This window comes from Pipistrellus hanaki, assembly GCF_964339955.1.
Source record: "Pipistrellus hanaki genome assembly, chromosome: 15".
NCBI classification, from domain to species: domain Eukaryota; kingdom Metazoa; phylum Chordata; class Mammalia; order Chiroptera; family Vespertilionidae; genus Pipistrellus; species Pipistrellus hanaki.
Genome location: NC_140517.1, coordinates 46,998,201 through 47,019,519, shown reverse-complemented (window position 1 = coordinate 47,019,519; position 21,319 = coordinate 46,998,201). Strand labels below are relative to the sequence as shown.

General features: G+C 55.6%; 2 protein-coding genes across 2 annotated transcripts in view; both read left to right on the top strand.

Annotated features, from left to right (window-relative positions):
• Positions 1–477: 477 nt before the first annotated feature.
• Positions 478–12,333, top strand: LOC311633483 (kallikrein-6-like). The gene is made up of 7 exons (XM_084906233.1): positions 478–633; positions 2,293–2,404; positions 2,869–2,919; positions 3,284–3,440; positions 7,456–7,703; positions 9,022–9,158; positions 11,504–12,333. The coding sequence occupies exons 2-7, from the start codon at positions 2,365–2,367 to the stop codon at positions 11,681–11,683; spliced, it is 813 nt and encodes a 270-aa protein (XP_084762359.1). The 5' UTR covers positions 478–633; positions 2,293–2,364; the 3' UTR covers positions 11,684–12,333.
• A 7,123-nt stretch (positions 12,334–19,456) lies between these two features.
• Positions 19,457–21,319, top strand: part of LOC311633470 (kallikrein-5-like) — a 176,453-nt gene continuing 174,590 nt past the window's right edge. Inside the window, exons 1-2 of the mRNA XM_084906203.1 lie at positions 19,457–19,586; positions 19,921–20,004. Of these exons, the coding sequence (XP_084762329.1) occupies positions 19,932–20,004 (73 nt within the window). The 5' untranslated portion in view covers positions 19,457–19,586; positions 19,921–19,931. The remainder of the gene's footprint in view (positions 19,587–19,920; positions 20,005–21,319) is intronic.

Below are 21,319 nucleotides of genomic sequence, written 5' to 3'. Positions count from 1 at the left end.
TGACACCCTTCTGGCAGGGCCCTCCCCACACACACTCTCTCCTCAGAGCCGGGGGAGCCTGGGGCAGGGAAGCAGAGAGGTGGAGAGGCTCTGAGATGTAGAGGAAAGACAGACGCAGAGAAAAGGATGGAGAAAGAAGCAGAGGGATAAAGAGACAGGGAGACCAATGGGGGGACACAGAGAAACACAGAGACAGACAGACAGACAGGCAGACAGACAGACAGGCAGACTCGGTTGGCCCACCAGGGCCAGGGAGGGAAAGGGACCCACACCACGGAGGTGGGCAGACTTGGACGAGGGTCCGCAGGCGGGTCCGGGGCCCTGATACGGGGCAGGGGGCAGAGGTGGGGGGACAGCCGGGGCGCGGCCAGGGGACTGTCCGGCAGGGACAAGGGAGCCATTGAGGGGCGCCCGCCCGCCTTCCTGGAAGCGAGGTTGGAGAAGGAGCTGCCGGGAGCATGGCACGGGGCGCTGGGGGCGGACAAAGCCGGATTGTTCCGGCCTCTGCCCACGGCGCCCCGGCCTGCACCCGGCCTGCACCCGGCCCCGGGCAGGGTCGAGTCCCAGCCCGGTGACACACGCTTTCTCACCGCTGGCTCACTCTCTCCCCAGCCCAGAGGGACCGGACGGCAGGTGGGTGAGTCACCCCACCACGCTGACCCCGCGCCACCCGGCTCCCGGGCAGAGGCAGACCTAGAGGTCCAGGGAATGAGGAGGGCAAGGTCCCACCTCTCCCTCTCCCACACCCAGGGGTCCGCCCCCAGCCCCTGCTCCCTCAGACCCAGGGGTCCGGGCCCCCAGCCCCTCCTCCCTCAGACCCAGGAGTCCAGACCCCCAGCCCCTCCTCCCTCAGACCCACAGTCCAGGCCCCCAGCCCCTCCTCCCTCAGACCCAGGGGTCCGGGCCCCCAGCCCCTCCTCCCTCAGACCCAGGAGTCCAGACCCCCAGCCCCTCCTCCCTCAGACCCACAGTCCAGGCCCCCAGCCCCTCCTCCCTCAGACCCAGGGGTCAGCCCCCAGCCCCTGCTCCCTCAGACCCAGGGGTCCGGGCCCCCAGCCCCTCCTCCCTCAGACCCACAGTCCAGGCCCCCAGCCCCTCCTCCCTCAGACCCAGGGGTCCGGGCCCCCAGCCCCTCCTCCCTCAGACCCAGGGGTCCGGGCCCCCAGCCCCTCCTCCCTCAGACCCAGGCCCCCAGCTCCTCCTCCCTCAGACCCAGGAGTCCAGGCCCCCAGCCCCTCCTCCCTCAGACCCAGGGGTCCGGGCCCCCAGCCCCTCCTCCCTCAGACCCAGGGGTCCGGGCCCCCAGCCCCTGCTCCCTCAGACCCAGGGGTCCGGGCCCCCAGCCCCTCCTCCCTCAGACCCAGGCCCCCAGCCCCTCCTCCCTCAGACCCAGGAGTCCAGGCCCCCAGCCCCTCCTCCCTCAGACCCAGGGGTCCGGGCCCCCAGCCCCTCCTCCCTCAGACCCAGGGGTCCGGGCCCCCAGCCCCTCCTCCCTCAGACCCAGGGGTCCGGGCCCCCAGCCCCTCCTCCCTCAGACCCAGGGGTCCGGGCCCCCAGCCCCTCCTCCCTCAGACCCAGGGGTCCGGGCCCCCAGCCCCTCCTCCCTCAGACCCAGGGGTCCGGGCCCCCAGCCCCTCCTCCCTCAAACCCAGGGGTCCAGGCCCCCAGCCCCTCCTCCCTCAGACCCAGGAGTCCAGGCCCCCAGCCCCTCCTCCCTCAGGCCCAGGGGTCCAGGCCCCCAGCCCTCCTCCCTCAGACCAGGGTTCAGGCCCCCAGCCCTCCTCCCTCAGACCAGGGTCCAGGTCCCCAGCCCTCCTCCCTCAGACCCAGGAGTCCGGGCCCCCAGCCCCTCCTCCCTCAGACCCAGGGGTTCAGGCGCCAAGCCCCTCCTCCCTCAGACCCAGGGGTCCGGGCCCCCAGCCCCTCCTCCCTCAGACCCAGGAGTCCGGGCCCCCAGGTGCACGTAGGGACAAGGTGCTCCTTCCTGGAAGCTGGGGTCAGGGGTCACCAGGAGCAGGCTGTGGGGGGTGGAAGAATGTGTGTGGGAGGGCAGGCGAGGAGGAAGAGGGAGGGGCAGCCTGCGGCCTCGGGGACCTGGGAGATGTGGGTTAAAAGGAAGCACCCGGGCTGGTGGGGGCAAGACAGGCCTCTTGCAGGGAGGCCCGAAGCCAGCAGCCCTTGACGCCCCGGCCCCACGGCCCCTACCTCGTCTGCTCTCTCCCGCCTGCCTCTTCCTCTTCCTCCTCCTGTCCGTCTGTCTGTCTGTCTCTCTTCTCTCTTTCTCATTTCCAGGCATCCTTGCTGCTTTGCCAGTTCCTCTCCTCCCCTCAGCTCCCCGTGTCTCCGCCTCCGCCTGCCCCTGACATGCACTGCCCCTGGGCCGGGATGCAGCGGCCCCCAGCAGGTAAGACCACCTCACCGCACCCCAGAATCAAAACGTGCGGGTCCTGAGCCCCAGGCGAGCCCAGAGCTGAGATGCACAGCAAGATGCATGGGGAGGAAGGATATCAGGGGCCCCTGGGGCCTGGCCTCCTTCCCTGTGCCTAGGCAGGCTGACAGATGCCACGGAGAGGAGGGGCAGAGAAAGACTGCGTGAGGCTCCCACTGCCCTCAACAGGGGGCCCCTGGGACCTGCAGGGGCCACGCTGGGGTCTCCCTGGCACCCGCCATCCAGGGATCCTCAGCTGGGGACGGGGGTGTAGGAGATGAGAAATCCGGAGGCTAGATAAAGATCAGCAGTCAGGGGTCAGGGAGGCCTGGGCAGGCCAGGCAGCGGGGAGGCGGCAGGGGCCGGAGGAGGGAGGAGGGGGAGGGGCCTGCGTGGGGCCTGAGCAGGGGCCTGATGGAGCACTTGGCTTCCCCTCCCAGGACCGGCCATGAAGATGCTGATGGCAGCGCTGGTCCTCACGGCAGCAGCAGGTGGGAAAGGCGGGGGGGGGGGGGGGGGGGGGGGGGGGGGGGAGGTCTGGGGACAGGGTGGTGGTGGGGAGTGTGGGTTGCTGATAGGGCGGAGATTGGAACTGGAAAATGGGAGCCACACAGGTGTGGAGGGGCACGTGAGTTTGGAACGAGGCAGAAGCGGGATTCTAGGTGAGAGATGGGGGATGCAGACAGGGAGAAGGGGGTGGGAGGTGGCGGGCGGCCAAGATGGGGGAGAGAGGGAGGACGGGGCTGGCTTTGGGCGTGGGGACGGAGACCATCTGGAGGATCAGGGCAGGACCGGGTTCCCCCCGGCGGGTGCACACCTGCTCTCTCTGACGCCGGCCCCCCCTCTCCCCCGCAGTCCAGGCCGAGAGGAAGGACAAGGTGCTGTCGGGCGGGCCCTGCGAGCGGATGTCGCACCCCTACCAGGCCGCCCTCTACAACGCCGGCCGCCTGCTCTGCGGCGGCGTCCTCGTCCACCCGTCCTGGGTGCTCACGGCCGCGCACTGCCAGAAACCGTGAGTTGCCACACCGCGGGCGGACGGACAGAGGGACGGAGGGACGGAGGGACGGGGAGTGGTGGCAATTAGAGCCCGCCAAGGTCTTGCAGGCTTCGGGCACGGGATGGCACGCATTTACCCCCCTCCCCTCCCCGGCCAAGCGCCAGGCCATCTGATAACCAGTCTCATTTGGCCAATAGTTAATTGAGCAGTAAATGTGGGCCAGGCGGCCCTGTGGGGCCCCGGGGACCGAGCTGAGCCGCGAAGCAAACCAGCAGAACCGCCGCTCCGGAGGGCTGGCCGTCTCCCCGGGGGAGGCAGCGTGCAGGGAGGGCCCAGGAGGGAGAGATGGGGGGGGGGGGGGGGGGGGAGACACCAGGGAGGGTTTGTTCTCAGTGCAGGGAGAGGTGAAACCCGCACCGGAGGGTTGAATCTGGGAAGCAGCAAGATGTGCTTTGGTGCTCCAAAGCAATCTGGCTGCCTTGTGGGACGTGCACTGGGCAAGAGGAGGTGAAGGGGTGCATGAGGAGGCCCGGGCCACCATCCGTTAGGTGTTAGGGTTAGGGTTAGGGTTAAAGTTAGGGTTAGGGTTAGGGTTAGGGTTAGGGTTAGAGGTTAGGTTAGGGTTAGGGTTAGGGGTTAGGTTAGGGTTAGGGTTAGGGGTTAGGTTAGGGCTTAGGGTTCGGGTTAGGGCTAGGGTTAGGGTTTAGGGTTAAGGTTAGGGTTTAGGGATAGGGTTAGGGTTAGGGTTAGGGTTAGGGGTTAGGGTTAAGGTTAGGGGTTAGGGTTAGGGTTAGGGCTAGGGGTTAAGGTTAGGGGTTAGGGGTTAGGGTGGGGTTAGGGTTAGGGGTTAGGGTTAGGGTTAGGGGTTAGAGTTAGGGTGAGGGGTTAGGGTTAGGTTTAGGGGTTATAGGTTAGGGTTAGGTGTTAGGGTTAAGGTTAGGGTTGAGGTTAGGGTTAGGGTTAGGGTTAGGGTTTGGGTTAGGGTTAGGGGTTAGAGTTAGGGTTAGGGGTTAGGGTTAGGGTTAGGGTTTAGGGTTAGGGTTAGGGGTTAGGGTTAGGGTTAGGGTTAGGGGTTAGGTTAGGGTTAGGCATTAGGGTTAGAGGTTAGGGGTAGGTGTAGGGGTTAGGGTTAGGATTGGTGTTGGGGTTGGGGTTAGGGTTAGGGTTACAGTTATGGTTACGGTTATGGTTACTGTTAGGGTTAGGGTTAGGTTTGGCGCCATAAGATGCTGGCTGGGGACAGGATGCTGGCTGGTGGTGGGGGTTGATGCAAGCCCTAACCGGTTTGACTCAGTAGATAGAGCATCAGCCTGCGGACTGAAGAGTCTCAGGTTCAATTCTGGTCAAGGGCATGTACCTTGGTTGCGGGCACATCCCCAGTGGGGAGTGTGCAGGAGGCAGCTGATCGATGTTTCTCTCCCATCAATGTTTCTAACTCTCTATCCCTCTCCCTTCCTCTCTGGGATTAGAAACCTTGGGGTCATTTTGAGACGAAGCCGGCAGGACTTAGTGGTGTGGGATGGGAGGGGAAGAGAGCCAGCCGGGCTGGCTCCAAGGATTTGGCTGGACTGCGGGGCAGTTGTGTCTTTGGCTGCGTCGTCAGAGTAGAAGAAGAGGGATTGAGAAGCAGCTTGGATGGGGGCAGGGGAGCGCCAGTCTCTTTTTGCTTTTGCCAAGGTGAGTCTGGGAGACCGGGGACATGCCCAGGACGGGTGCCAGGTCAGAGCGGAAGGTACAGATGCAGGTGGCGTCCGCCGGCAGACAGGTAGCATTTAAAGGCACGGCACCCAATGAGATCACCCAGAAAGCGGGCCGGATAGAGGAGCGGAGAGGGCCTGGGACACATCCCCAGGGTGCAAAAAGCCACGTGTTAGAGCAGTGGTTCTCCATCTTCCTAACGCCACAGCCCTTTAATACAGCTCCTCCTGTTGTGGTGACCCCCAACCATACAATTATTTTCATTGCTACTTCACAACTATAATTATGAATCATAATGTAATTATCAGTGTTTTTCGATGGTCTTAGGCTCTACAGCAGCGGTTCTCTGTGATAACTAGCAGGGTCACCTGTGGTAGCTAGCAGGGTCGCCTGTGGTAGCTAACAGGGTCGCCTAAGACCATCGGAAAACACAGATTATTTACATTATGATTCATAATTACAGTTATGAAGTAGCAACGAAAATAACTTTATGGTTGGGGGTCACCACAACATGAGGAACTGTATTGAAGCGTCTAGGCATGCCCTAACCGGTTTGGCTCAGTGGATAGAGTGTCGGCCTGCGGACTGAAGAGTCCCAGGTTCGATTCCGGTCAAGGGCATGTACCTTGGTTGCGGGCACATCCCCAGTAGGGGGTGTGCAGGTGTCAGCTGAGATTGATGTTTCTCTCTCATCGATGTTTCTAACGCTCTCTCCCTCTCCCTTCCTCTCTGTAAAAAAATCAATAAAATATGTTAATAAATAAATAATAAATAAAGGGTTGCAGCCTTAGGAAGGTTGAGAACCACTGCGTTCGATGAACAAACAGCTGTTGAGCGCTGACGACGGGCCAGGTGCCCAGTGAGGTAGGGACAGTCCATGTCCACAGGAAGGGCCTGTAGGCCCCATTTTGGCCGCTCTGTTGACTAATGAGTTTGCCGACAACTGGTCTAGAGCCTTGGGCGGCAAACCGCGGCTCCCGAGCCACATGCAACTCTTTGGCCCCTTGAGTGTTGCTCTTCCCACAAAATACCATGGCCTGGGCCACACTGGTTTCCCTGCCTTTCCTTGAACACAACAGCCATCTATGTTGAGTCTATGTTGAGTCTATGTTGAAAAAGTGGCATTAGAAGAAGTTTAAGTTTTAGAAACGTGGCTCTCCAGAGAAATTTCAATCGTTGTCCTGTTGATAGTTGGCTCCGTGGACAAATGAGTTTGCCGACCACTGGTTAGTGCCTCGACATCCGCCGCCGGTGGCTCCCTAAATTGAGGTGAATAAAGACTGGATGAAACCCCAAATCCACGGGGCACGCTCCAGGCGCTCCGTGGTTGCCTGTGGCCAGTGGCCCCCGGGCCACGTCGCACAGATACGTCCTCATCTTCGCAGACGGTTCTGTCTGTGGGGCACTGAGGCCGTGGTGGGAGGAGGGACAGTAAGACAGGCAGATACGTAACAGCACCTACATTATCCACAAAAGAATAATGATAGGTCTTTCTGGCGGAGAAGAAAACAGGAGCGGGAGATAAGGACTACCTGTTGGGGTGGATATTTACATCTTAATTGGGTTGCAGGGAAGGCCTCGGATGAGGAGGTCACCTGTGAAGTAGGCGAGGGAGGGAGGAACCACGCAGACATCTGGGGGGGAAGAGGGGGATAGTTGCTGGCTGAGGGAGCAGCCAGGGCACAGGCCCTGGAACGGGAGGATGGCTGTTGTGTTCAAGGAAAGGCAGGGAAACCAGTGTGGCCAGAGAAGAAAGAGAGAGGGGGCGGGGGGAGGGAAAGGGAGGAGATGCCTGTGAGGTGACAGGGAGGACCATGTTGGCCCTGGTGAGGACTTTGGTCTCTCCTCAGAGTGAGTGGGGAGTCATCGAAGAATTCTCAGCAGGCCAAGGACAGGACCAACGTATGTTGTTAAAATACCTATGGCTGCCCTATTGCTCAGTGGATAGAGCATCGGCCTGTGGATGGAAGGGTCCCAGGTTTGATTCCGGTCAAGGGCACATACCTTGGTTGCAGGCACATCCCCAGTAGGGGGTGTGCAGGAGGCAGCTGATTGATGTTTCTCTCTCATCAATGTTTCTGGCTCTCTATCCCTCTCTCTTCCTCTCTGTAAAAAATATATTTAAAAAAAAAAAAAAGAAGAAGAAGAAGAAGTCTCCAAGTTTATGCTGGAAGGATAGCATCGTCCTTTGCTGAGCTGGGAAGATGGAAGGAAACAGGCCAGATAGTTCCTGGGGCACCAGGCTGCCCCCCGTCCCATCACCACCCCATCTGGAGTCTCAGCCTCAGCCCAGGGGCTCCAGGTGCGACCCTGCCCTCCTCCTCTTTCCCAGGAACCTGCAGGTCTACCTGGGGAAGCACAACATTTACGAGCGAGAGAGCTTCCAGGAGCAGAGCTCGGTGGTCCAGACCGTGGTCCACCCCGGCTTCAACGCCGGCACGCACGACCAGGACATCATGCTGCTACGCCTGAAGCGCCCAGCCAAACTCTCGGACCGCATCCAGCCCCTGACCCTGGAGAGGGACTGCTCTGCCAACCGCACCAGCTGCCAAATCCTGGGCTGGGGCAAGACCGCCAGTGGTCAGTAAGACGGGGACGATGGGGACGCGGGCCAGTGGGCCAAAGGGGGAAGGGTCAAAGGTGAAGGTGGTCCCATGGGGCAGTGTGTCGCTGGGTGAAAGGTCAAAGCGGAGGAAAGACAAATATGGAAGTTGGGCTAAATGAGTGAATAGCCAGTGGGAGAAAGTAGACCAGTGAGTGAATGGTAATGGCTGGGTGGGCCATAAGGTGATGGGTCAGTGAGGAGGTGGAGGGCCAATGGGGAAACATCAATCGGAAAGGAGACCAGTTGTCTAAAGGGCTGCACTGGTGATCAAGAAGGGGTAAGTGGAGGAGGGACTAATGGAAGAAGAGAGATGAATAAGGCAGGATAGCCAGCTGAAGGGTATGAATTGACAGAGTGGATGGGCAGAGAGAGCTAATGGGGGCGAGACCATGGGGGAAGAGTGAATAGTCTAACGGAGTCACTAGAAGAAAAAAGAAGTCCAGTAAATCAGCAGGAACCATTGACCTGTAAGTGAAGGACCAAAAAAGAAGGTCCCCTATTGGATGAAGGGCCAACGGAAAGGTAGGGCCATTTAGGAAAGGACCAATTAGGGAGATGGACCATTGGATGTAGGGCCAATAAAAAGGGAGAGCCATGTAGGAAAGGACCAATGAGGGAGGTGGCCAATAGGATGAAAGGCCAATAGGAAGGGAGAGCCATGTAGGAAAGGACCAATGAGGGATGTGGTTGGACCATTAGATGAAGGGCCAATAGGAAGGGAAAGCCATTTAGAAAAGGACCAATGAGGGAGGTGGACCATTGGATGAAGGGCCAATAGGAAGGGAGAGCCAATGGGCAAAGAAGGGTCCAGTTTGGAAATGTCTAATGGTCCAGTGATGACCAACCAGGATGAACCAATGAACAAGAACAGTCCAGTGAAGGACAAAGGGGTGTGACAGGGGCGGTCACTCATAGAGGAAGCTTCTGGAGGTCAGCTGGAACTACTGGAGAAGGTGGGACCCATGGAGGAGAGAGAAGCGGAGGCAGGACCTAGGAAGAAAGGAAAAGGCGACAGGAAATGAGGACTCCTGGAGAAGGGAGGGACTGATGAGGAAGATAAGCCAATGGGAGGGAAGAGTGGCATAACGAGGGACCTATCAAGAGTCAAGGCCAATGGCAATGGGTTTTAAGAACAAGAGACAAATGGGGAGAAGGGAGCCAGTGGGGGATGGGGGCCAGCAGAGGAGGGAGAAATGGTAGGGTTGGTAGGACTCGGATGGTAGCTGGGGAAGATGTGGGAAGGATGGCTCCTGAAGTGAGCCTCTCTCTCTCTCTCTCTCTCTCTCATATCAGGTGTGTTTCCTAACACCATCCAGTGTGCAGATGTCCACCTGGTACCTCGTGAGGACTGTGAGCGGGCCTACCCCGGCCAGATCACCGAGAACATGGTGTGTGCCGGGGATGAGAAGTACGGGAAGGATTCCTGCCAGGTGAGGCCCATGGCGGGACCCGCCAGTTACACAGCAAAGGACAGAGACACGAAAACACAGACAGAGACAGGAAGGGAGAGACACACACAGAGAGACCTTAACTGGGCTTTACAGAGACGTTGAGGCATAAAAAGGTTGAGAGAGATCCCTGGCTGGTTTGGCTCAGTGGATAGAGCGCTGGCCTGCAGTTTGATTCCGGTCAAGGGCACATGCCCTGGTTGTGGGCTCGGTCCCCTGGTGGGGGCGTGCAGGAGGCAACCGATCAATGATTCTCTCTCATCATTGATGTTTCTATCTCTCTCTCCCTTCCTTTCTGAAATCAATAAAAATATATTTTTTTTTATTTTATTGCCTTTTTACAAAGTAGAAGAGAGAGGGATAGAGTCAGAAACATGAATGAGAAACATTGATCAGCTGCCTCCTGCACACTCTCCACTGGGGATGTGCCTGCAACCAAGGTGCATGCCCTTGACCGGAATCAAACCTGGGACCCTTCAGTCCGCAGGCCGACGCTCTATCCACTGAGCCAAACCGGTTAGGGCAAAAAATAATATATATATATTTAATAAAAAGAAAAGGGTGAGAGACTCAATTCACACTCAGAGTCACATCCAGCAAAGATGGGAAATGCCACCAGGGATGGAGATGGAGAGGGAGAGAGCAAGAACCAGAGAGACACCATAAAGAGGCAGATGGCATGAGGGCGTGTCCTTCCTCAAACAGAGCCCACAGGTCCTGCTCAGACACGGCCACGCTGGGAAAGAGGGGGACCCTAGCTGAGGAGAGAAGGGGCTCCATCCCCAAATACCTTTCACTTGGGTTTCCTCCACTGTGGTCCACCGGGTCTCTCCACCTTATTCCAAAACTTAGCCTTGAAGGACCTGTGCCAGCCAAGGAGAAGATGAATTATACACGGTGAACTGGGTGACACAATGAAGAGAAAGGACATCTCTCTGTCTTCCTCTGTCCCTCCAACTGTTGGATTCTGTTCTGTTCTTAACCTTTATTCTTTTTCATACACACACACACACACACACACACACACACACACACATATATATATACTGTATATACACTGAGTATCCAGACTATGATGAGCTCTGAACGCATAATAATCTGGCCACTCAGTGTATATCCTATATAATAAAAGGCTAATATGCAAATTGTATATCCTATATAATAAAAGGCTAATATGCAAATTGTATATCCTATATAATAAAAGGCTAATATGCAAATTGTATATCCTGTATAATAAAAGGTTAATATGCAAATAAAACCCCTTGACCAGGAGTTCAAACCGCAGGCAGGCCAATCGCCTATGTCCCCTCCCCCTGGACAGGCTGGCCAGACCCCACCCATGCACGAATTCATGCACTGGGTCTCCAATATATATATATATATATATATATATATATATATATATATATATATATATATATTGAGTGGTGAGATTATTATGCATTCAGAGATCATAATAATCTGGCCACTCAGTATGTATGTATGTATATATATATATATATTAGAGACCCAGTGTATGAGATTCATGCACTGGGGGGTGGGTGGGTTCCTCAGCCTGGACTGCACCCTCTCACAGTCTGGGACCCCTCAGGGGATGTCTGACTCCCAGCTTAGGCCCTATCCCCGCCAGCAGTCAGACATCCCTCTCGTGGTCCGGGGCTCCCACAAACCAGGACTTCTCACCCCTTTCTGGTGGCCTGCAGTGGAGGCAGGAGTGGCTCCCACCACCCGCTCTGCGCTCACCAGGCGTGAGCAATGAGGGCAGCTCCTGCACTGAGCATCTGCCCCCTGGTGGTCAGTGCGAGTCACAGCAATCGGTGGTTCCACCGTTTCGTCATTTTTGCATATTTGGGTTTTAGTATATAGAATATATTATTGATTTCAGAGAGGAAGAGAAAGGGAGAGAGAGAGATAGAAACATCAATGATGAGAGAGAATCATTGATCGGCTGCCTCCTGCATGCGACACAAGCCCACAACCCAGGCATGCGCCCTTGTCTGGAATCGAACCCAGGACCCTTTAGTCCACAGGCCGACCAATGCTCTATCCACTGAGCCAAACAAGCAAGGGTTATTTCTTTTTCTTTCTCTTTTTCTCTCTGTGTCTGTTTCTCCATGCTCCTGAGTTTCCCTCAGTGTCTCTATTTCCCTGTGTGTGACTGTGTGTGTGTGTGTGTGTGTGTGTGTGTGTGTCTGTCTGTCTGTCTGTCCCCAAGTATTTCTCTCCATCTCTGGGTGTCTCTCCCTTTCTACATGTCCGAGTTCACTCCTGTTCCCCTGTCTTTCTCTCCCTGTATTACTGACTCTCTCCCTTTTTCCCTCCCGAAGGGCGATTCCGGGGGCCCCCTGGTGTGTGGAGACCGTCTCCGAGGCCTGGTATCCTGGGGTAACGTCCCCTGCGGATCCAAGGAGAAGCCGGGGGTCTACACCAACGTCTGCAGATATAACCAGTGGGTCCGGAGAACCATTTGGGCCAACGCCTTCTCACAGGTGGCATCCAAACCTTGACCTCAGCCCCTACTCACCGCCTCTAAAATATCTCTGATCAAGACCACGCCTCCTCCTCCCGCTCCTGCCCAGAATCAACCCTTAATGCTTCCTTCTGCCTGGTTTGACCCCAACCCCGTCCCTGGGGCTTGGGGGGGGGGGGGGGACCCAGGCTGAGGTCTTGCCCCCACCACTAAGAGAAAATAGGAACCTCGCTTCTGAGCAGCCCTCCCTCCGGATCATCCCAGGGGCATTGTTGTCTCCCCGAAGAGGAGTAGTCACACACCTGGAGAAACCCGATCCCAAGTGGAATCCCAGCTCTGCCTCTTGCTACCCTTACAGAAACAGGATGATAACAGTACGCTCCTCGTAACTCAGGGGCCGCAGCTGGGAGGGTTCAAGGTCTCGAACGTGGGAAACGCGGGCACCGGGGCCTGCCTGCTGAATAAAGAGTAAATGTTGCTGAAACCGGTGTGGCTCAGTGGATAGAGCGTCCACCTGCAGACTGAAGGCTTCCAGGTTCGATTCCGATCAAGAGCATGTATATTGGTTGCGGGCACATCCCCAGTAGGGGGTGTGCAAGAGGCAGCTGATCGATGTTTCTCTCTCATCGATGTTTCTAACTTTCTATCCCTCTCCCTTCCTCTCTGTAAAAAAGCAATAAAATATATTTTAAAAAAAAAAAAAAAGAGTACATGTCATTGCTGGTGACACGTTTTGCTTTTCTGTTGCCCCGGGACCCAGCTGTGCTCAGTTCTTTTAAGCAGCCTCATGGGATTGGGCGGGTCATCCTCCAGGGTCCATGGGAGACGGTACCAGGCCTTGAATGCCCGGCGGAAGACGTGGGCCTTGGTCCTGAGGGCCCTGAGAGGAGGAAGGACGGGGTCAGGTCTGGGTATTGGGTCAATCTCATGGGGGTGCTTTTGAGGTGGGGGGAACGGGCAGGGAGGAGGAGGCCCTCAAAAAAAAATGAGGGGAGCCGAAACCAGTGTGGCTCCGTGGATAGAGCATCAGCATGCGGACTGAAGGGTCCCAGGTTCGATTCCGGTCAAGGGCATGTACCTTGGTTGCGGGCACATCCCCAGGGAGGGGCGTGGAGGAAGCAGCTGATTGATGTTTCTAACTCTCTGTCCCCCTCTCTCTCTTCCTCTCTGTAAATAAATAAATAAATAAATATATATATATATATATTTATATTTATATTTATATTTATATTTATATTTATATTTATATTTATATTTATATTTATATTTATATTTATATTTATATAATTGATTTTTTTACAGAGAGGAAGGGAGAGGGATAGAGAGTTAGAAACATCGATCAGCTGCAACCCCCCCCCCCCGCCCCCCGCATACTCCCCACTGGGGATGAGCCCGAAACCATGGTACATGCCCTTGACCGGGATCGAATCTGGGACCCTTCAGTCCGCAGGCCGAAGCTCTATCCACTGAGCCAAACTGGTTTCGGCAATAAAATGTATTTTTTTTAAAATGAGGGGAGCAGACAAACAGAGCTGAGTGAGGGCCTAGGCTTCCCATGCTCTCTGGGGTTCTCCCATCAACCCCCACCAGGCATGACCCCATCCGGTGTACACCCTTCTGTCCCCAACCCCAGGCCCAGACCTGTCCTCAGAGAAGCGTCCTTCTCTTACACCCCCCGCGGCCGCATCTCTGAGGAAGACAAACCAACACGTATGTCACGTGTCCTCCCAGGATGTGAGTGGGACAGGTGGTAGCGCCCCAGAGAGAGGCACTGGAGGCGGCCAATCAATGACCCTCTCTCATCATTGATGTCTATCTCCCTCCCCCTTCCTCTCTGAAGTCAATAGACAAATATAATTTTATGTTGAAATACTCCCTGCATGGGGCTGGGGTGAGGAGCGGAGAAATACTCAGGAACAAAGAGAATATCAGAAATGATAATTCATTGCCCTAACCGGTTTGGCTCAGTGGATAGAGCGTCGGCCTGCAGACTGAAAGGTCCCGGGTTTGATTCCTGTCAAGGGCATGTTCCTTGGTTGCGGGCACATCCCCAGTGCGGGGTGTGCAGGAGGCAGCTGATCGATGTTTCTCTCCCATCGATGTTTCTAGCTCTCTATTTCTCTCCCTTCCACACTGTAAAAAATCAATAAAACATATTTTTTAAAAAGAAATGATAATTCATGTGATACTAGAAATACACTTACAAGAACCGAAAATGAGACAAGACATACTGGTTATGCTGAGAGGCAAATGCATCAGTCTGTAGTGAGTTGCTTTCTGGGCCACCAGTTCTTTGGAGTCCCAGTTTCAATGTCAGACAGTTCCTTGTGTGTACATGTCAGCCACGGTATTTCAGTTCTGGATGGTGGACAAAGGGTGGTTATTGCTTGTCTCATTTTCGATTCTTATAAGTGTATTTCTAGTATCACATGATCTCACTCATCTAGGGGAAATAATGACCAGCATAAACAGATGAACAAAAACAGACTCAGAGACAGGTGAGCATCAATCAGACCGCCAAACCTCAGAGGGAAGGGTGGGGGTAAGAGGGAGAGATCAACTAAAGGACTTATGTGCATACATATGAGCCTAACCAGTGGTCATGGACAACAGCGGAGTGGGGGCATGCGTGGGGAGGGGTTTGGGGTAGGAATGGGAGGATGAGGACAAATATGTGATACCTAAATCAATGAAGAAATTTTTTTAAAAAGAAATGATAATCCATTTGTTTTACACATATTGAAGACAACCCTATTTTGCCCTGAGTGGAATGAGATTGGAAGTTATTAAACTAAGAGACTGAACCATAGGGGACATTCAAAATCAATATTCTCTCTCTCTCTCTCTTTTAATTCTCACCCAAGGATATATTTTTATTAGAGAGAAAGAGAGAGAGAGAGAGAGAGAGAGAGAGAGAGAGAGAGAGAGAGAGAGAGAGAGACAATCATCTATGTGCGATAGAAATATCGATTGGTTGCCTCTCGTACACACCCCAACTGGGCATCTGCCCTGACCAGGAATTGAACCTGCGACCTTCCCAACGCACAGGAGGGCTCTTCAACATCCCTGAGCCACCAGCTGGGGCAACCCCGTGTCATTCTCACTGGAAGAGAGATGTGGTCCCAAGACAGAGGGGCTATATAAGAAGAGCAGAGTCCCTCAGCTCCAAAGAGCTTAGAGTTGGAGAAACAAACATTACATGTCTTAAGAGCCAAGGAAATGTGAAATTTTTTTTAAATACATTTTATTGATTCTTTTACAGAGAGGAAGAGAGAGGGATAGAGTTAGAAACATCGATGAGAGAGAAACATCGATCAGTTGCCCCCGCACACACCCGACGGAGGATGTGCCTGCAACCAAGCTACATGCCCGTGACCGGAATCGAACCTGGGACCCTTCAGTCCGCAGGCCGACGCTCTATCCACTGAGCCAAACCCATGAGGGCGGGAATGTGAAATGTTTTCAAAGGGGTGCGATAGGAAGTGGTGGTTGGCTTTTTTTTTTTTTTTACAGAGAGGAAGGGAGTGGGATAGAGAGTTAGAAACGTCGATGAGAGAGAAACATCCATCAGCTGCCTCCTGCACACCCCCCACTGGGAATGTGCCCGCAACCAAGGTACATGCCCTTGACCGGAATCAAACCCAGGACCTTTCAATCTGCAGACCAACGCTCTATCTACTGAGCCAAACCAGTTTCGGCTGGTGGTTGACTTTTACAAGGTGAGGACAGGGAAATATTGAGTCCTGGGAAGGGACTGGGCCTTCTTTAACCAACCCCTTCTTCGAGTTATAAAGGGGTCACCAGGAGGAACCCAATTAATGTCCGGGCCACAATAGCAATAAACACTGGGCACACGCGGTATGCTGTTCTAAAGGACCGTATCTACTGACTCATGTAATCCTCGCAGCAAGCATTATGTTCCCTAATTACAGAGAGGGAAGCTGAGGCTTAGAGAGGCTCAAGGGATAGCCCAAAGGCTTACAGATAACTAGAGGCCTGGCACACGAAATTCGTGCATGGGGGACGGGGTCTCTCAGCCCAGCCTGCACCCTCTCCAATCCGGGACCCCTTCGGGGTGGGGCCTACACCGGCAGTCGGACATCCCTCTCGCAATCCAGGACTGCTGGCTCCTAACCGCTTGCCTGCATGCCTGCCTGCCTGCCTGCCTGCCTGATCACTCATAAACACTCGCCTGCCTGCCTGATCACCCCTAACTTGCCTCCCTGCCAGACTAATCACCTCCTAACTGACTCCCTGCTGGCCTGGACACCCTCTAACTGCCCCCCCTGCTGTCCTGGTCATCCCCCTAACTGCCCCCCCTGCTAGCCTGGTCACCCTCTAACTGCCCCCCCGCCGGCCTGGTCACCCCCTGTCCAGAAGGAAGTCTGACATCCAGAAGATGTCTGGTTGACCCAGTCTAATTAGCATATTACCCTTTTATTAGTATAGATGGGTGGCCACATTGCCCTGGCTGGTGTGCTCAGTGGTTAGAGTATCAGCCTGTGGACTGAAAGATCCCAGGTTTGATTTCTGTGAAGGGCACATTTCTGTGAAAGGCTCCATCCCCAGTGGGGGTGCGTGCTGGAGGCAGCCGATCAATGATTCTCTCACATCATTGATGTTTCTAAGTCTTTACCTCTCCCTTCCTCTCTTAATCAATAAAAAATATATTATAAAAATATATTAAAAAGTAAAAATTGATGCCTTATCTGATTTGGCTCTGTGGATGGAGCATTGGCCTGCGGATTGAAGGATCCCAGGTTCGATTCTGGTCAAGGGCATGCACCTTGGTTGTGGGCACATCCCCAGTAGGGGGTGTGCTGGAGGTAGCTGATCGATGTTTCTCTCTCATAGATGTTTCTAACTCTCTATCCCTCTCCCTTCCTCTCTGTAAAAATATTAATAAAATTTCTTTTAAAAAAAATAAAAATCGAGATCAACCAAAAGACTTGTATGCATGCAAATAAGCATAACCAATGGACAGAGACAGCAGGGGGGTGAGGGCATGTACAGGAGTGATGTGGAGGGGCAATGGGGGGATATAGACACATATCTAATACCTTAATCAAAAAGTAAATAAATAAATTTAAGTGAAAGATTTTAAAAATCAATGAAAAACATACCCTCATGTGACGCTTTTTAAAAACGTGTTAAAACATATATAGAATGAGCCGAAACCGGTTTGGCTCAATGGATAGAGCGTCAGCTTGGGGACTGAAGGGTCCAGGGTTCTATTCCAGTCAAGGGCATGTACCTTGGTTGTGGGCATATCCCCAGTGGGGGGTGTGCAAGAGGCAGCTGATCGATGACTCTCTCTCATCGATGCTTCTAACTCTCTCTCTCCCTTCCTCTCTGTAAAAAATCAATAAAATATATTTTTTATAAAAAACATATATAGAATGAGCCCAGCTGGTGTGGCTCAGTGGTTGAGCGTCAACCTATGAACCAGGAAGTCACAGTTCCATGCCTGGTCAGGGCACATGTAGGGGTTGTGGGCTCGATCCCCAGTGTGGGGTGCACAGAAGGCAGCCGATCAATGATTCTCTCTCATCATTTTGTTTCTATCTCTCCCTTCTTCTCTGAAATCCATATATATATATATATATATATATATATATATATATATTTTTTTTTTTTTTTAAGTTTGCAGGCTCAACTTAAGAAACTAAGAAAGGGTTAGGTTGTGGATGTGTCACTTTAAGGCATGTAATAATCAAAATAAACCTCAGCATTTTATTTTATTTTATATATTTTATTTTTACTTTTTTTACAGAAAGGGAGAGAGAGGGATAGAGAGCCAGAAACATCGATGAGAGAGAAACATGGATCAGCTGCCTCCTGCACCACCACCACCACCTCCCCCCCTCCACTCGGGATGTGCCCACAACCAAGGTACATGCCCTTGACCGGAATCGAACCTGGGGCCCCTCAGTCCACAGGCCAACGCTCTATCCACTGAGCCACACCGGCCAGGGCAGAATTTTATTTTTCCTATTTTACCCCCTGTGTACTAAGCCAGACTCAGAGCTCTCACACCCGCCTGGAGACAGAGGGAGGGAGATAGCTCTCCCTTCAAGGCAGGTGACCTTCGCCAGGCCAGCATCTGTGCCCGTCGGTTCTCGGACGGGTGGGTGTGACGCACAGTAGGTGCTCAGCACATACGTGCTGAATGAGTGAGCGCGTAGCTCTTCCTTCCTCGTGGCGACAGAGCCTCGCCGCCGTCACCCTGAGAGATGCTTGCACACAGTCGGGGGCGCCCAGAAAGACCGGATGGAGGGACAGGTCAGCAGAGGCGGCCCCAGATGGCCCGGGACCAGGGACCAGGGAGGGAGAGGGCACCTTTGGAGCTCCCCACCCAGTGTGCCCCATTTCCCAACGGGCCAGGAGCCACCCACCCCCTCAGCCTCAGGTGGCCCAGCCCAACTTTCTCACCCACGCCTGGCTGAGCGGCTGGGCCACCTCACCTGCCAGGCAGGGGCAGGGGGAGGGGTGGCCTGGATCCTAGCCCTGGCACCAGGGTGAAGGGCAGGAGACGGGGTTGTGGGGTGTCTTGGCAAAGTGACCTGAGTCTGCTGGACCCAAAATGCAGGGTTAGGGAAACCAAGAGACAGAAGAGAGAGAGAGAGAGAGAGAGAGAGAGAGAGAGAGAGAGAGAGAGAGAGAGAGAGAGAGGATTGAGTCACAGAGGGGAGGAACAGGGGAGGACAGGTACAGAGACCCAGCGGTGGAGAGAGGCAGACAGGAATCACACAGACACGTGAGAGGGCCGTGAACAGGATGGTGTTGGCGATGAGAGGGTTTGTGTGTGTCCCGCAGTCAGGACACTGTCTGCGGACATGCACATGGCTTCTGGTGCCCCAGGTATGCCTCAAGGAAGCCGTTTTTAAAGAAAAATGAAAGCAGACTGGACAATTCCAAGGGGTGTTTGATAACCCAAGTACTCAAAAGCATTCAAAAGAGAGAGGATCCACCCAGCCCGTTTGGCTCAGTGGATAGAGCGTCGGCCTGCAGACTGGAGGGTCCCAGGTTCGGTTCCCGTCAAGGGCTTGTACCTTGGTTGTGGGCACATCCCCAGTGGGGGGTGTGCAGGAGGCAGCTGATCAATGTTTTTGGCTCTCTATCCCTCTCCCTTCCTCTCTGTAAAAATCAATAAAATATATATATATATATATATATATATATATATATATATATATATATATATATATATATATATTCTTTAAAGACTGTTGCCTGTTTAATAAGTGACATTTCATTGAGGGAGGGAGGGAGGGAGGGAGAGAGAGAGAGAGAGAGAGAGAGAGAGAGAGAGAGAGAGAATATCACGGAGCCACAAAGAGCAAGATGCAGAGACACAGAAAGGCAGGCAGAGGGGGAGGGACAGAGGAGCAGACACGTTGAGACACAGAGAGACCTGGATCCTTCCAAGGGGGTGGGGGTGGAAGGAGGTGGAAGGGAAGCGGGGAGAGAGGCAAAGAGGGATACTCTGTGGACACCTTACACCGAAGGAGACTCGGGGAGACTGGGAGGGGAGCAGAGAGGGAGAGACGGACGGTAGGAGAGTTGGCAGCGCGGAGAGGAGGCTGGAAGGGTGCCGGGAGGTGAGAGAGGGCGCTCGGGACAGAGAGAAGCCTGGCCCTGAGCGCAGACCCCTCCCCATCCCCATTCCCATTCCTGGGCCGGGAGGCAGGGAGTGGCTTGGGGACTGGGTGGGGTGGGGGGTGCTCGGGGGCGGAATGGGGGGGAGGCAGGAGGAGTGATTGCTGAGACCCGCCAGGGCGCCTCACTGCCCGGGAATGCGCCCCGGGCGGCCGTGGGTGGTTATAACCAGACGGGGAGCCGGGAGCGGGGAGGCGGCGGCGGCGGCGGACGGTGCGGGCCCCGAACTCTGCGCTGAGCCCAGAGCGGCTCCCCACCCCCTCCGACCTGGGGGCGCGCAGGTGAGGCCCGGGAAGGGGACCTGGTGCAGGTGAGGCGGGGAGGGGGGCGTGCAGGTGAGGCCGGGGAGGGGACCCCGTGCAGGGGAGGCCGGGGATGAGGACCCGGTGCAGGTGAGACCGGGGAGGGGGACCTGCAGGTGAGGCCGGGGAGGGGACCCCGCGCAGGTGAGGCCGGGGAGGGGGACCCCGTGCAGGGGAAGCCGCGGGGAGGGGGACCCCGTGCAGGTGAGGCCGGGGAGCGGGCAGCGAGGGAGATTGCAGGGTGGATTCCCCCAGTTCCTGAGGAGAATGGGGTTCTGTCCTCACTGGGCCCCCGCTCCCCGCCCCCTGGCAGGCGCAGTGACCATGGCCAGGACAGGACCGCCCTGGACGTGGATGGTCGGCGCCCTGCTCGCCGCCCTCCTCCTGCGGGTGACAGGTGAGCGGAGGGGTGCTAGGGGGAGGCACTCTGTGGCCCCGGGGTGCCTGGGGGGGGGGGTGCAGGGACTGGCGCCAGGCCGGGCCTGTGTGAGTCCAGTGTCTGTGTCTGTGGCTGTGGCGGTGGCTGTGGCTGTGCAAGGTTTTGTGTGGCTCCACTTAGGCCCGTTGGACGGCGTGAAGCCCTACGCGCTATCATTGTATGTGACTGTGTTTGTGTGTGTGTGTGTGTGTGTGTGTGTGTGTGTGTTGTGATGGAAGGTTACTGCGTGCTTGTGCGGGGATTGTATGTGACTGCGTGTTTGTGCAGGTGACTGTGTGTGCGGGTGATTGAAGGTGACTGCGTGTGTGTGCGGGGGGTTGTATGTGACTGCGTGTATGTGCAGGTGATTGAATATGACTGCATGTGTGTGCGGGCTGTATGTGCGCCAGTGCAGCTCTGTGTGGAGTTGCCCTCCCTCTGAGACAATGGCTGTGTGAAGGCGGATGGTGCCCGGTGTGTCACGGCACATGTGCATACATGGTCTGCACTTGCATACATAGGAGACATGCAGGCGTGTCACTGAGACACGTGGGTGTGAGAGCAGGTGAGGCCCCCCCAGTGTGTGTGTCTGGGCCTTGTGCACCGCGAGGCAGCGGTGTGTGCAGCTGTCCCGGGAGGCGACGCTGTGCGCTTGTCTGTGACAGCTGTTGTGTGCGTGTTTCCTGGGGGGGGGTGCGTGTTTCCTGGGGGGGGTGCGTGTTTCCTGGGGGGGTGTGCATGAAGCTTCTCTGCTCTGGGTCGTCAGCAAGAGCATGAACGGAAAAGCTTGGGGGCCTGATGGAGTGGGGTGTCGTATCTGTGGATCTGTGGGGGGCGGAGCATTCAGGAGCGCCTTGTGTTGGAACCAGTCTGCTCTCCCTTCCGTGGGGCTCTCAGGCTGACCTTGCTCCCCGGTTCTGTGGGGCCCACCTGTGTGCCCTGACCCTGACCCTGACCTTGACCCTGACACTGACCCTGACCCTGACCTCAGCCACACCTCCGTGCAGGCCACACCCACGGTCAGGGCCCTGGGTGGTGCCCACCCTCACCCTCTAGCTCCTCCCGCTTCACCTCCACCCTCAGTTCCTAGAACCCGGCCCCACCTCTACTCCCCAGCTCTTCGCAGTCTGGCTGCCCCGTGACCCTGGCCTTGGCCCCACCCAGGCCGGTGCCAAGCCCTTCCCACGCCCAGGCTCTGCCGCCTCCAGCCCTGACGCCATTCCCTGAGGCCTGGCCACACTCCTCGAAACCAGGCCCCACCCTAAGCCCCAGCCACAGGCCCCGCCCCCTGAGC

Coding starts and splice junctions, on each gene's coding strand:
- LOC311633483 (XM_084906233.1), top strand. CDS start 2,365: ATGCACTGCCCCTGGGCCGGGATGCAGCGGCCCCCAGCAG. Junction 2,405..2,868: donor GATGCAGCGGCCCCCAGCAG/GTAAGACCACCT, acceptor TTCCCCTCCCAG/GACCGGCCATGAAGATGCTG. Junction 9,159..11,503: donor ACGGGAAGGATTCCTGCCAG/GTGAGGCCCATG, acceptor TCCCTCCCGAAG/GGCGATTCCGGGGGCCCCCT.